Source organism: Canis lupus, chromosome 5 (assembly GCF_011100685.1).
Source record: "Canis lupus familiaris isolate Mischka breed German Shepherd chromosome 5, alternate assembly UU_Cfam_GSD_1.0, whole genome shotgun sequence".
Taxonomy (NCBI): domain Eukaryota; kingdom Metazoa; phylum Chordata; class Mammalia; order Carnivora; family Canidae; genus Canis; species Canis lupus.
Genome location: NC_049226.1, coordinates 2,912,479 through 2,927,172, shown reverse-complemented (window position 1 = coordinate 2,927,172; position 14,694 = coordinate 2,912,479). Strand labels below are relative to the sequence as shown.

Genomic DNA, 14,694 nt, shown 5'->3' with positions numbered 1-14,694 from the left:
TTTATTCAAACAGAGCCCTGCCCATGGTTCAATGCTCTACTCTCAATATCCTGAAACTCTTAATAATTCTTGAACAAAGAGCTCCAGATTTTCATTTTATACTGAGCTCCCCAAAGTATGGAGCTGAGCCCAGACACATGGCTCTGCACCAGTGTTTTTCAAATTTTGGTAGGTATATGACCCAACTGGGACATTGTTAGAAATCCTTGTTTCTGGATACTCACAGACTGAATCAGTAGGGCAGGAGCAGAGACTAAAAACTTGTGACAAACCCCACATGTGATTCTGATGCAATTGGCCCATTCCCTTGACCTTTCCCTAGTAACATCCTCCATTATTTCCGTCCTGCGTTGTCCGGGAAACACAGTGAACAGCACAGAACTTGCTGGACACCAGAGCAAAGGTGTTTCTGGTTGAGCAGCTTTCCCTACAGGCATTCTCAGCAAGGCTCCCCACCTATGCCTGAGTGGCCCTGCAATGATCCTGTGACATTTACACAAGTACAAGCGGAAAAAAAATGCATGATACAGGATATCTCCTCTTGAGATCGACCGCCTGGGGAAGGCTGGTGTGTTCAGCAGCAGTTCTTAGTTTTGTTTTTTTTTTTTCATCATAGACCATTTTGAGAACTCAATGGGGGCAATTGTCCCTACTTACTGAAAAATCCCCCTTCGCCCTTTCCGAGGAGCACACGGGACTAGGAATGAGACGGATGCCCTGGCTGAGATGTCTGTCACTTCCTAGCTCCCTAATCTGGCCAAGTCGCCAGACTATGCCAAATGGTGGAGTTCTGATCTTTAAAGTAGAGAATGGGTAAGATCATCTACTTCACAGATTTGCTGCAAGAATCAAAAGAGACAGTGTGGATGTAAAAGCATTTTGTACACTGCAAAAGAATGTATAAATTTGAGGCATCATTATACATACTGAGCTACATTGCTATTTCCAGCATTATAGTTAGGATCAGGACACTGTGTTTGTGAATGTAGCCTAAGGCCATAGAACATTCTTGGTGTATTGAGAGAGGGAAATGAATACAGACAGGGAGATGTGATTAGGACTTGGCGAGAGAAGCTGGGAGATTTGAAAGTGTAAGGAAAGAGAAGGGAGCTTCCACAATTTGGGGACTCCAGATGCAAAAATAAAAAAGACAAAATCTATTTTTACATGTGCAAACAGTTTTGAGATTTTGGAAAATGCCTTTAGTCTCGCAGTAATTGAACATTTCTGCCCCTGGGTGTAATGAAGATAAATAGCAATGGTGGTGGTCCATATTTAGTTTTGACTTCAGAAGCCTTCTGTTAGAATTCGCTATTCTGAGATAACGTTTAGTAGTTAAAATCTGGGTCTCTGATCTAGCACATATTATCTGTGTGGCTTGGGAGAAATATTTAGTTTCTTTGTTCTTCCATCACTTTTACCAACAGAACCTTGCTTGTAGGGCTGTCACCAGTGCTGGATGACTTAGTACTCCCCAAATGCCTACAGCATGGGAATCCTTGAGCAAAGGGAGAGCCGATGGTGCTCTGAGGATCTAGCCGTTCTGGGTATGGAAGATGCCTCCAGTTATGATCATGAATAGTTACGACTTTGGAAGTAGTCCTTTGCTCAGGTGCATTCAGAAGCACTGACCTGGTCAGGACCCAGAAGTCTCAGATGGCCAGTGTTCTGAGGCTATAATCCCACAAGATCTCTGCTGCCCACTTCCAGAAAGTGAGACTCATGACAAACCAAACAGGAAATGTGTGTGTCTATACTGGGGCGCAGGGGATGGTGAAGATAAGGCATGGTGACAAGCCATCCTAGCATTGCTAAGAAGACCTGACTCTGATGGCTCCCCCTTCTCCTCTGGTCCCTGGACTCACATGTCTGGTTTTCCTTCCAGGTGCACAATTGATAACCGGGTTACCCGGGTGGCCTGGCTAAACCGCAGCACCATCCTCTACGCCGGGAATGACAAGTGGTGCCTGGACCCACGCGTGGTCCTCCTGAGCAACACCCAAACCCAGTACAGCATCGAGATCCAGAATGTGGATGTGTACGACGAGGGCCCGTACACCTGCTCTGTGCAGACGGACAACCACCCGAAGACCTCGAGGGTCCACCTCATTGTGCAAGGTAGGCGGGGCTTGGCTGTTCGGTCTTGGTGCACGGCTGGGAGAGCCCGTGTCCAGCACTGTTTCTGTGATCCTCAGCAGAGGTGCGTTTTGTGTGTTCCATCCAGCCAGGACAACAGGACGACTAATTGTCATTTATCATTAGAAGCTGAATTTTGAAATAAGTTTTCCTGTTGAATAAGACTAGGATCTTTTTTTTTTTTTTTTTTTTTGCTTTCATTCCAATATATTTTCTCAGAAAATTATCTTCTAATTATTGCTTTCCTTGGCTTTTTTCTCCTCTTAAGATCTTTTTTTTTTTTTTTTTTTTTTTTTTTTTTTTTTTTTGTGGTTCCATATAGTTCTAAGCTTGCTTTATTTTAAGACCAGTGTTTTAGTTCTTCTGGCACTACATACACGCCATACCCTCCCACAGCCTTCAAAGAAAGCAGAGCCCGTCACAGATGCTCTAAACGCCCACTTGGGACACACCCTTCACAGCCACCCCCACTGTCTCCGGCTTGCTCGAGTCTCTCATCTCCCAGCCCTGGCTTTCCGACGCCACTTCTCCCTTTTAATAACCTTCACCTGATTCTCTGTGTTTGGTGTCACCCCAAGTCCCTGCCCCCTCTTACTGCACCCCTTACCCCTGGCCTTTGAGGCCTGTGTACTGGCTTTGCGTTTGCATCTCCCCTGCTTGTGCCCTGCCCGTGCTTCTCAGGCCCTGGCGGTGGTCCTCGCCTGTTCCCCCAGGAAGCAGAACCGGCCCGGGGCGTTCACGCACTTTCCCGTGGGGGACAGCCCTGATGAGGGAGGAAGAGCCAGGAGCCAGACGCTTGCTGCTTTCTGGCTGGGACACCCCAATCAAGTTGCTGACCAGGCTTCGGGGTTTCCTTCTGTAAAAAGGAGTCACTGTTGTGACGAGCTTGCTAAATTTTACGTGACCCTTAGAAGTAGGCCTGGCACCTCATGCTGTGTGTTAGCCATCAAGATTTTCAAAATATTGATAGTACTTTTTAGATTTTTGCAACTCTTCTACAGTGGACCCAGCACCCCATCATCTCATCCCAGAAGCTTAAGCTCTGAGTAGTGGAGCCCGGCTCCTCTACCGAGGTCTCCTTTGCAGCCTGGTTCTCAGCTCCTTCAGCCAGCTGAAAGGCATCCAGGGTGAGAAGCTCCTCCAAGGGAGGCTCCTTTGGCCACCGCTCCTTGTCAGGGTGCCTGAGGAAAGGAGGGCCTGGCAGATGAGTAGCTGGAGAAACAAGGGCAGGAGAGTGGCTGGAGAAGGAAGAATGCAAAGGAACGGAAGGAATTATGGGAACGTAACCTGCGAGAAAGGAGGAGGGTGCTCGAGAAAGGAGGAGGGTGCTCGTCCTGGGCTGTGGGCGCGATCGATGGTGAAGGGCGAGCTGAGGCGAGTAGGGAGGAGACACGGCTACAGCAAGGCAACGGTGGCTTGGCTCTGGGCGGGACCGCAGGGACGTCTTTGCCCCTCGTGCTGGGGCAGAGCTTGGCCATACCGTGTGGTGCTTCTTTCTTTTTCTCACTCCTCTAAAAAGAAATTATTATGGCTTTTTTCTATTAATTGGTTCCTGGTTTTCAAACTGCTGGATGCAAACAGCATTTTTTAAAGGAAATGGAATTGCATAGAAGGTATCAGTGTATCACAAACAGCAGACTAAGTATCATCACGTAAGACTTATGTCTTAGGGTGTGTACATTTTTGATATAAAATACATTTTGGGGGGCGCCCAGGTGGCTCAGTCAGTTAAACGTCCGACTCTCAATCTCAGCTCAGGTCTGTGAGTTCAAGCCCTGTGTTAGGCTCCACGCTCCGGGTGGGGCCTACTTAAAAAAAATAAAAATATCAATCAGTCAATAAAAACAAAAAAAAAACATTTGTTTTCTTTTTTTTTTTATGGTGGATAGTTGCTCGAAACGTAGTTTAAGGATCACATTTGATGAGGAGGTCCGGCAACCGTGCCAGTGGCACCATCTGTAATTGATCTCTACCAGGGGATGCTTCTGAAGCCATCCCCCATGCTGCCCTCAGGCCCGCCCTGCACACACTGTAGAGAGCAGGATGTCCCCACAGTGACAAAGAGAAGTTAGCAAATGCACACTAATATAGATACTTGCTTTAGGAAGCAGCGCCTTTCTGGAACTGGACTATTGAAGGAATAGTGGAAAATGCTCAAACCTCCCTGAAAATAAGCACCATATTTTTGTTTTGTTTTGTTTTTCTTAAGACATCCCCTCCCAACACACACACCCACACACCCACACGTCCCTGCCCTAAGTACCTGGGGGAGCGCCTGACCCAAGGCACACATATAATAAACGCTTATTGAAGCAAATAGCTGGAATTGTAGTCCGGAGGTCTTACATAGGCTCGGAGAGGGAAAGTGGAATGCATGTGGGGGTAGAGACGTGGGAGGGGCGAGGTGAGGGGGTCTACATCAATCTTCGCTCATGTCCAAGCTAATGGAAAATGTCTAATCCCCAGCTAGATGTTTACATCTGTGACTTGGCTAGGTGGCCTCTTAGCATGACACACCACCTCAAGTATTGGAATCTCATCTTGGGCTAATTTTCGAATGCTGATGGGTGTATTGATCTGGAAACAAGCTAGGTTAAAAAAGGCACTGGTCTTGTACACAGACTCAGCCCAAGCTAATCCGCTGTCGATATGCCTGGGCTGAGCATTATTGACACTTTAATGAATAGTGGACCATAGTTTTTCAGAGCCAACCTGTCCCCCCCCTCTTAAAAGCAATCAGACAAACTAAATAGAGCCAGACTCCCTCACTTCTGTATTGGAAAGAGGATACATCACCATCCAGGATTGAAAAAAATAAAAGAAATATATTTATCTTGGGATCATTTATTGTACTGAACATAAACCCTAATTCCCCTAGCAGGAGCTGACTGTCTGGATTTTGTTGAAGTTGCTATTCAACCCTAAACAGAACGCGGCTGGAATGAAAGTCAGACATATTAAGTTTTCAGAATGGTCTTACAATCATTAAACACTCACACATATATACTCACACACACAAACACACACACATAATAGCAGCAGAAGAAAGAACCAAACCGACGGTATATGTATTTACACATAAGCAGTCAGCTTCACTTACAAATAAACCCCCGCAGAAGGGAGGTAGTCACACGTTCGTGGCATCATGTGAGCTGCTTAAGGGAGACATCATGCATTTCCTCTTGTTATCAAATTACCCTTTGGGACCCACTAGGTCTTTGTTCTAGATCTTCTCCATGGTTGTGATTCAGTATGTTCAGTTCTCACTGGCAGCTGTGATGCCATCTTCGCAGCTGCCTGAGAAGCAGACCTTTGGCCCTCTGTGCACACTCTCATTAGTGCCTTCATTCCTTCATAGGGGAAATAATCACTGAGAAACAGCTCTGGTTACTGGTACTTTGGCCAACTGCTTAGCACACAGAGATTGAATAAAAAGCTGCCTTTGCAGAGTTAGTTCCCATGCATGTGGGGATGGACTTCTACGATATTTGCTCAAGTCATGCCCACAAATTTGTTGGGGATCCCTGGATGGCGCAGCGGTTTAGCGCCTGCCTTTGGCCCAGGGCGCGATCCTGGAGACCCGGGATCGAATCCCACATTGGGCTCCCGGTGCATGGAGCCTGCTTCTCCCTCTGCCTGTGTCTCTGCCATTCTCTCTCTCTCTGTGACTATCATAAATAAATAAAAATTAAAAAAATATATTCTTAAAAAAAATTTGATTTCTGGAAGTATAGCTACTATTGGCTGAATCCTTGTAGGGCACCCACCTACTCCAGTTGCTCCTGGAAACACCTGAGGAGTGGGTCCTCTTACCTGCATCCTATCTGATTATACATTTTAATAGAATTCAGAAATGACTTGTACAGAAATCAGACTGGTTTTATTATATGGCAGCTGAATTTCCTGGTGCTCCTAAGCATGAGTCTATCCCTTAGCTCAGGCATGGGGTGAAGGGCTAAGGCCTTTCTTTGGTTGGTGTTTTCAAGAGCTTCAGTTGAATACATCATCTCCAGTCCTTCCAATTGTTAGGACAGCCTTTCATTGGTGGAAAGTTCTAGATGTGTTTTTTTTTTTCTTTAAAAAGTAGCTCTGGGGGTACCTAAATTCTCCTAAATCTACCCCAAGCTGATGGAGACGGGGGTGGTTTGTGAAGGTCCCCTCAGGGCAGGTCAAGTGGCTGGAACATGGACTGGGTTGGTCTGGCCTGGGCTGCAGAGGAAGGTCCCTGCAGGGGGCAGCGTAGTGGTTGGAGGAGCAACTCTTAAGTGGAGCCATGGGGAGCACCAGGTGGAGTAAGGATGCATGCCCAACCATGGAGATCTCTGTCTCCATGGGCCAGAGTGTTAGAGCAGCCTGCCAGAAGGTGACAGTTCTTCCAATTTGCATCGTCCAAGGTCAACATAGAGGTACGAGTGGGCTTGTGGCTGCAGGCCCTGAGCCCAGGTGATCATGGGAGCAAGTCTTCTAGACAAGCCAGGAATAAGGGACAGCTTTGACGAAGAGAGTGGCCCTGGAGGCTGTGTGGAAGGAGGAAGAGGAAAAGACATCAGGGGCTGGTGGCAGGAAGAGGCAGGGGATGGGAAAACTGAGTGAAGTACCTGCTCAACACCATGGCTATGTAAAATTAAACAAGCTAACACCAATTAAAATTTAAAATTTATTACTTTGGTCGCATTAGCTTCATTTCAGGTGCTTCTGTAGCCATGTGTGACCAGTGGCTACGCTAGTAGGCAGTGTAGAAGTAGGTTATTCTCTCCTCTCAGAAAGTTCTTTCAGGCAGTGCCATACGTGATTGCCATTATGGGCCAGTACGTGTAAAAGTAGGAGTGGGTTTCATTAACTTAAGGGGTCGGGTGTGGTATGGAAAAGAGAATGGAAATTTGGAGAGAAGATGGAAATAAGAAAAGACAGAGGTCTTTTAAAGACAAGAGAGGGTTATTACCAAGATAGGGGACTGGAAGAGAGGATAGGCCAGAGTCTGAGGAGGTATCCAAGGGAATATAGAGAGAAGTAGGGCTGGCTACATGTGGGCGTGGAGGGGCGAGGGGGCACACCAGGATGTTTTACCTGCAGGTTCTGGGGCAGGTGATCCCAACTCACCTAAGCCTCATGCAGTAGAGCATCGTGTGGCAGTGCCATGGAGCCCCTCAGATCCTTGGACTTCTTAATTTGTAGAAGCCTTAAATACTCCATCCATAAGGAGTTTGTGAGAAGTAAGAAATACCACCCACACGTTTTCACGCCCACTTAGGCAGCCTGAACACAATCTTTTAGGCCAGCGTGAGGGAGATCCATTTTAGATTTATTGAAAATGGGGTCTAATGATTTCCATCCCTTTGACCTTAGGGTGTTCTGCTTTGTGCGTGTAATTAATAAGTGACTGCTTCTGGAGTCCCAGCTGCATATTTTAACCCTATCTGCTCTTGATTCTGCAACTTCTTGGGGTATCTAGAATGGCTATACCTCTGGCTCTGTGGCTTTTTGGAAGAGAATGTAGCATGAGGAGCTCAGAGTAAATAAAACACCCTGTGGGACTGAATCGTTTGCTAAGTTAAGGGCAACATGAAAGATGTCTCAAAGCCCTGATGGTCTTGCAAGCGCCCTTGTGTGACGGTAGAGCATACCTGGCCTGGTGGTCGGCACAACATTAGTGAAGGTCCTTCTCATCCAGGCACAGAGGCCTGGGTGGTATACGTGGGACTCTAATCTCACTCAGAGACATGTTCACATGGTAGCAAATGTTAGCATCCGGTGCCCATAAGACAGGGCATTAATTAGTGTAATGGCAATAATAATAAAAATAATAATAATCGACAAAGCTTTTGGTCTCTATCAGTTTTCCAGGCTCTACCTAGGTCTCTCTTTTGTCACTGGAGTGTCTAATCACCCCCTCCCTTTTGTTTAGTGTAAATGAGTTTTCCAGTTTCCACCTAAGCAGAATTAATCTGAAAATCCCTGCTATTGTTTGATAGTTAATTACCTGTCTTTTGGAGTCAAACAGCTCTGAAGCTCACCAAAGGGAGGAGACGCCAATGCCTCTGGAATGGGGTAGGAATGAGCAAAGGAAGCCAGGACGTCACTGTCATTCCCTGTGTTAGTGGAATTCCAGAGAGAAAGGGCCTAGGCCAGGGAGGTAGTCAGCACAGGCAGGTGACTTGCACACAATGGAGCTTTGGCGGTACCAGCCCTGCATTCACCTTTTATTGTCTTCCCGTACTGAGCCCTCTCCTCTTACCCGCCTGATCTGTATAATCGTGTTGCTTTCCAATCCTGAATAATTAATTGACCTTGTCAAACTAAACTCATTATTATGATTAAGGGAACGTGAACAATAACTTTTAATTCCTGGACACCCACGCCCTGTAGACACCCCTCCCCACTCTGAACCTGTACAAAAGAGAATATGAAGCACAACGTATCAAAGGGAATAATGTGCTCTAATCCTTAACATGGAAAGCAAAGATTTCTGTCTCTCCAGCCAGCTCCCCTGGAAAGCAGCATGCCCTCCTGGCACTGCAAGGCTCCTGTAGTGTCGAGAAGACCTTTGTACCGACTCATTTCCATTCAAGCTACAGCTTGCTGAGCCCGTAGTAAAGGGAAACGTCACCATCCGGTTCTAAATCAACAGAAGTCACCTTCTGAGTACATCTGTGTTCTTCGGGTTTCAGTAGCCCTGCGTGCCAGCAGGTCACATTTGCCATCCCAAACTGCTTTCCAAATTATCTTTCCTCTTCCTGCCCCTGCTTAAGAAATAGATGAACGTGAACATTCAGTCTGATTGTAAGACTGTGCATCTGAATTCGACAGAACTTCCAAAAAGTCAGGAAATTAAATCCCACTACAAAATTAGAGTGATCCTCAAAGCACCCTGGAGAATGACAAGGAAGTAGGGCATTTTACCTGAAATTGATTTATAGAATTTAGACAGCATGCAAATGAAGCATTTCAGTTCTAACTGGTGAGTTTTTAAATTTCTCCATGCAGTTACTCACAATGGAGGGGCTGAAGAGTCTCTTAGACTAAAGGAATCTGAGAAAATTGCTGTAATGAAAGTCATAGTGGTTTAATAATGGCATTTTCTCTGCCTTCTGTGGTGTGGCCAGGAGGGGCCCTCATGTATGGGAAGCAATTTGGAAAACTTGACTTCTGCCTCCCGTGATTCCTGGTCACAACAGCAAATAACGATGGGGTCGCCCCGGCCAAGGCCTTCATACCACTTATGGCTCTCAGGAAGCAGCAAGTTCAGGCGACCTGACCCTGTTGCTTCACAGCAAACACTTACGGGAGTCGGGCAACGTCCCTCCAGGTAAGCAGTTAGGGCTCCCAAAGGAGGGTCTTCAAGCAACCGCAGAATTCGTATCGCTGTGGTTTTCCCCAGGGAGTCCCAGCTGCCTCCAATTCTAATACCACAGTGGCTCTGATTTCCCTTTGATCTTACATACTTCTGTGGTCTCCAAATAAGACCCGCTGTCATTTTATTTTAGGGAAAGGGCAAACATGAGATCCTGAATAAGTTGCCCTTCCAAGATACGTTCCTACAGATTGCTATTCCCGTATCAGAAGCTCCTGTGGTTTATCTGAGCTGAACTTGAAATAGTCTTAATTGGGGATGGCAGTGTCTCTTTGTGGTCTCATGACCCACTGGTATGGATCTGGCTAATCTCAGGATATGTGTAAAAAAAAACCCTCTTACAATATTCATAACAGTTTCAGTAGGCCTCACCTGTAGGTTGCGTGTAAAGTGTTATCAAGGCCAGCATTGTGGATTTAAATGTCATGACTATTGCTAGGGGACCCATAGGTACTCAAAAGACTTAAAAGCCTCTGATAATTCTTATGTGTTTTTTTTTGTTTTTGTGGGGTTTTTTTTGTTTTTTTTTTTTTTTTTTTTTTTTTTTTTTGCTAAAATTGAAATACTTAGCTTTTTCAGGCATGGAGAGAAGTTAGTAACTATGTCTCTCAGCCCATCTGTTGTCAGATTGAGAAATCTCAACTGAAACCTTTCAGTTCCATTGAACAGTACTTTGAAGTCAAGCATTGGGGACACAGAAATTCAGATGGAATTCCCACCCTGTCTAGCAGAAGGCATTCATATCCTTAGAAATAGCTCTCTTATAGGGTAACAGGGGTTAGGATGCTCTTATATATAAATGCTATTAATACAGTGAAAGGGAGCAATTGAATTTATCTGTAAGACCAGGCAAAACTGCATGGTTACATTTCACCAACCCGCTCAATGGTGAATAGAAATTTTTAGAACTGAAGAGAAGGCATCCTGGCAGCAGTAACAGGTGCAAAGCTTGGCATTCTGAGGAGGTACGATACGTTGGAGGAACGATGACTACACTAAGGTGGTCACAGGACAGGGCTCCTCTGGTGAAGTTGCTAAGTATATGGCCAGGAAGATCGTCTGCATGTAGGCAGGAGATGGCCTGCGTGCCAAGGAAGGAGCACAGTGAGAAGTGTAGGCCTTGGAGTCCTGCTGGTTTTCAAAACAGGCTTGGTTTTCCTTGATGTTGATAAGAACATCACTTCTCTTCCCCAAGGAAAGTTCCATTAGACTGTCCTGGCAAAGGACAAATATCTAAGAAGTCTATCAGTAGAATAGAAAATGACAAGCACCAGAGTCAGAAACTTGGTAGGAAGAGGGAAGTATTAGAAGGAAAGAATACATCCAAACCCACATGGTTCTGTGTCCCTTGCATGGCAAAGATACAAAGGGGGAAGAGTGCCAAAGACTCTTCTCCACCAGGCCAGTTTTTTAAAACACTAAAACCTATGTTTTATGACCATTGCAGTCCCACTAATGATTATTAATCTGTAGTAAAGTTAAGCTACATTTCTCTGAACAACAGCAAATAGAGGATATGACAATGGGGCTCCTCATTCTGCCATCGTGGCAATTGTACGGATCCATCGTGGCAAGGATGCCAGGAAGGATCAAGGTGAATAGGAAGGGGGGAACCCCTTAGGAATTGGGAGACCGGCCCCTTGCCAGCAGCTCCCACTCACTGGTAACTGAGAGCCCACCACATGCCGATGAAGGAGTCTCAGAGTTTCAGATGTCTCCAGGCTAATTTAGGCTTTAAGCTGTCACCACTTGGCATATAGCATAAAACTCCTATTCCTGTTGAACATCATCTATGGTAGATTGGTGTCTAACGTTGGTGAAAATTGAATTGGCTACTGCTGGATGTAGGCTCAGTGGTGAATTGCTCCTGGAGTTGCCAGAGCTCAATGTTTTTCTTTCGAAAGATCTTCATTTCATGTTATTTGAGAAAGAATTTATTGATTTAAAATTAGGACAGTTTAATTTGGTGGCATGTTTTCTTTATGTCTCAATTATATATTCATGTCTTTGTGGTAAACTCAGCTGGTGGGGGGATTAAGAATTCAAAATAGAGGATTTTCACTTGGCAAATAGTGCTTTCTACTGTGATTAATTGGGAGTCTGCACAATGAACCCGGTGTTGGCTCCGTTGGGGATTGAATAGCTTAGCAGGAAGAAGGAAATTTCAGGATTTAGGAATCCTGGATTCCAGTCTGAATGTTGACAATAAGTACCTGAAAGAATGACCTACTTCTTTAACCTATTTCATATTTAGATGTCCTTTATAGGAATATTTTGATGTATCACATAATCAATTTGGAGAAAGGTACTAAATAAAAGGATGCCAAGCGCCACTGCATATTAAAATCCTTCATTTTTGCAACTATTTATCCATAGTAAACATTGCCAGGCTCTTCTTTCCATTTGTCTCATTTTGACTCCTTTAAACAGACCCACTCCTCTGTTCCAGGGATGCACCCCTGTTCTGTTGTTGGTGTGGGTCCTCATTCCCAAGAACCTGGATTGTATCCCCTTTCCCCATCCTGGTTCCATCCTTTGGACTCTAGTGTTTCTGGTTTTCTGACCTTCTGGCCTGGTGATGTTCTTCTGCTCTCTAAGCATCATCTCCTTTGCTCTCATAATTCCAATTGGACTTGTTTACCGTACTCTGAAACCAGATTTCAGATAGGGGCTCTCATGCTAACGCTGCCCCACACTAAGGATCCAAACTGGCCAAGTCCTTTCTTCCTCCCTTGAGAGAGGCTTTCCTTTTTCCCTTTCACACACATGTAGACCACCACGTACGAAGTACCAAAATACAGGTTGGGATAGATACAGAGACAAAGGTGACCAGTCCTTCTCATCAGAATATATAGTGGGGGTGGGGGCAGCAATTAAAATTTGAAGGGGAGGCTGCCGGGACAGAGCATTCATAGGAATCCCAGGACTGAGAGCCAGGCTCCTCCCCAAGCTTGGGAGCAGGGGTGGGTGTGTGAGAAGGACACACAAAGAGAAGACTTTGGAAATGGATGGTCTAGCACTTCAGGTCCTGGCTACTAAAATGAAAATGAAATAGCTAGTCTGCACACTCCCACACTCTCCATCACCCACCCCTTCTCCACTAGCAGCCAGAGTGATCTTTTCAAACCGGAATCTGATAGGACCTCAAGGACTTCACCTAAAAGAGCCAGTTCCTTAGCAAGGCCTACAGGGCCTTGGGATGAGCATCCTCTCCACTCCTAGTCTTCACGGTGCTCCTGCCTCCTGATGCTCATTATTTCATTTGTCCTGTTCTTTCTGGTCATGGGCCCTTGCTACATTCCCTCTCCAGTGCCTTGGATCCTCTTCTTCTTTTCATTCAGCAAATACTGTTTATCCTTCAAGCATGAACTTGAACGTCACTTCCTTAGGATGCTTTCTCAGACCTGCCTGTCTTGCATTAGTTCCTTCCCTCCCCCAGATTCAGAGTCATGCTATTCTTTGTGTTTCTCGGCATAGTTATAATTTGACATTGGTTTGTATGATCACTTGGTTATACCTGTTTTTCCAGTAACTATGAGCTTCCTGAGGGAAAGGGGCCTAGCCCCTTTTGCACTCTGTCTCCAATGTCTGGAACTTAATAGGGGCTCATGGGCAGTATAATGAGTGGATGTGAAAAGCTTCTTTAAAAAAAAGATCACTAAGCAAAGTGGTTTATTGTGTGTTGAGACTGGCTATGATAGGCTGAGTAACAACCACTCAAATGTATCAGATTTTAATCCTTGGAATTGTAAATGTTAACTTACATGATGACATCTTTGCAGATTTGAGCAAGTTAAGTGTTTGAGATGGGGAGATTATCCTGGATTAGCTGGGTAGGTCCTAAATATAGCCATATGCATACTTGTAAGAGGGGAGCAAAGGGGAGCAAAGGGAGATTTGATACACAGAGGAGAAAGCAATGTGAAGATGGACTAGAGGGAGGCAAAATCTCTGGCCTTGAAGACTGGAGGGATGTGGCTATGAGCCAAGGAATGGAGCCAGCAGCCACTAGAAGCTTGAAGAGTGAAGACCAGCTTCTCCTCTAAAGCACCCAGAGGAAGCATGGCCCTGCTGGCACCTTTACAGATCCTGTCACTCCTTTGATCAGTCCTCCCAGTTGCTTGGCAACTCACCCATGCTAGAATCCAAGTCCTTATTGTGGCCTAAAAGATCCTTCAGTGTGTAGCCCCTGGCATCTCTCTGACCTCCCCTCCTACAACCCTTTTTGTTGACCTGTCTCTTTGATGTTCTTAGAATATCCCCAAGAGGCATCCCTCTCTGGGCCTTATAGCTCCCTATGCTGGCACCCATGCTCTCTTGGTGTCCCTTGGTGCTCTCTTCCCAAAGGTCACTGTACAGGAGAGGCCTCTTTGGTCACCTGTATGACATAGAGCTCCCCACCTCCCTCAGTTACTCCCTAGGACCCTTCTGATATGTTTTCCTTGAAGACAAAGATCATCTATTGCATTGCATATATTCACATGTTTCAGAGTCGTGGTCTGTTTCACCCCAAAAGAGCACAAGCTCCACAAGGTTAGGGACTTGGCCTGCCTTGGCACTGTGGTATCCAAGTCCTAGGGCAGGGTTTGGCCTACAGCAGACACTCAGTGAGTATTTGTTGAATACTTATATGAATTAAAACTTGAAAACTAGGGCCTTCTGTTAAGTGAGCTTGATTATTATTATTATTTTTCCCAGCATTTATTGTGTTTCTTTGTTTGAGTGTGAAAGTGTGAACTTTTCTGTTACTTCTATCAAAATGATTCTCAGACTGGGTTACATTAAGCTAAATCTAATTTAGTGGATTTTCTTAGGAAGATAAAGAGGAGGCTTATGCCCCAGGCTGAAGGAATAACACACAGGCAAGGAATCGAGAGACCTGAGTGTGGGTTGTGTCACATGGCAAGCTGGAGAGAAAGCAAGAGTTGTGGGGAAGTAGCCCCAAGAGCCCCTCTGGCGAGAGGACCAATTCTCTGCCAACCTAAGTTCAGGTGGTGGGGATGGGAAATCATCGGAAAATTTAAAGCAAGGAAATTACATGAGTTCTATTTTAGAAAGACTTTGGGCATCAGAATGAAGAACGGATCAGAGGGGGAGTTTTGAGGTGGGGGCACTGGAAGAGTATGAGAACATGGTTTATACCATGTTATCCTGTGTCCCTGACCTCAAGAGATCCCCTCTCTTCTTGAGCAGCTAGACAAATAGCT

General features: G+C 45.5%; 1 protein-coding gene across 7 annotated transcripts in view; it reads left to right on the top strand.

The window, feature by feature from the left end:
* Nucleotides 1-14,694, top strand: part of NTM (neurotrimin) — a 934,064-nt gene that overhangs the window by 762,366 nt on the left and 157,004 nt on the right. For all 7 annotated transcript variants that reach the window (XM_038535612.1, XM_038535616.1, XM_038535614.1 and 4 more), the window contains one exon: nt 1,886-2,118. In XM_038535612.1, the coding sequence (XP_038391540.1) occupies nt 1,886-2,118 (233 nt within the window). The remainder of the gene's footprint in view (nt 1-1,885; nt 2,119-14,694) is intronic.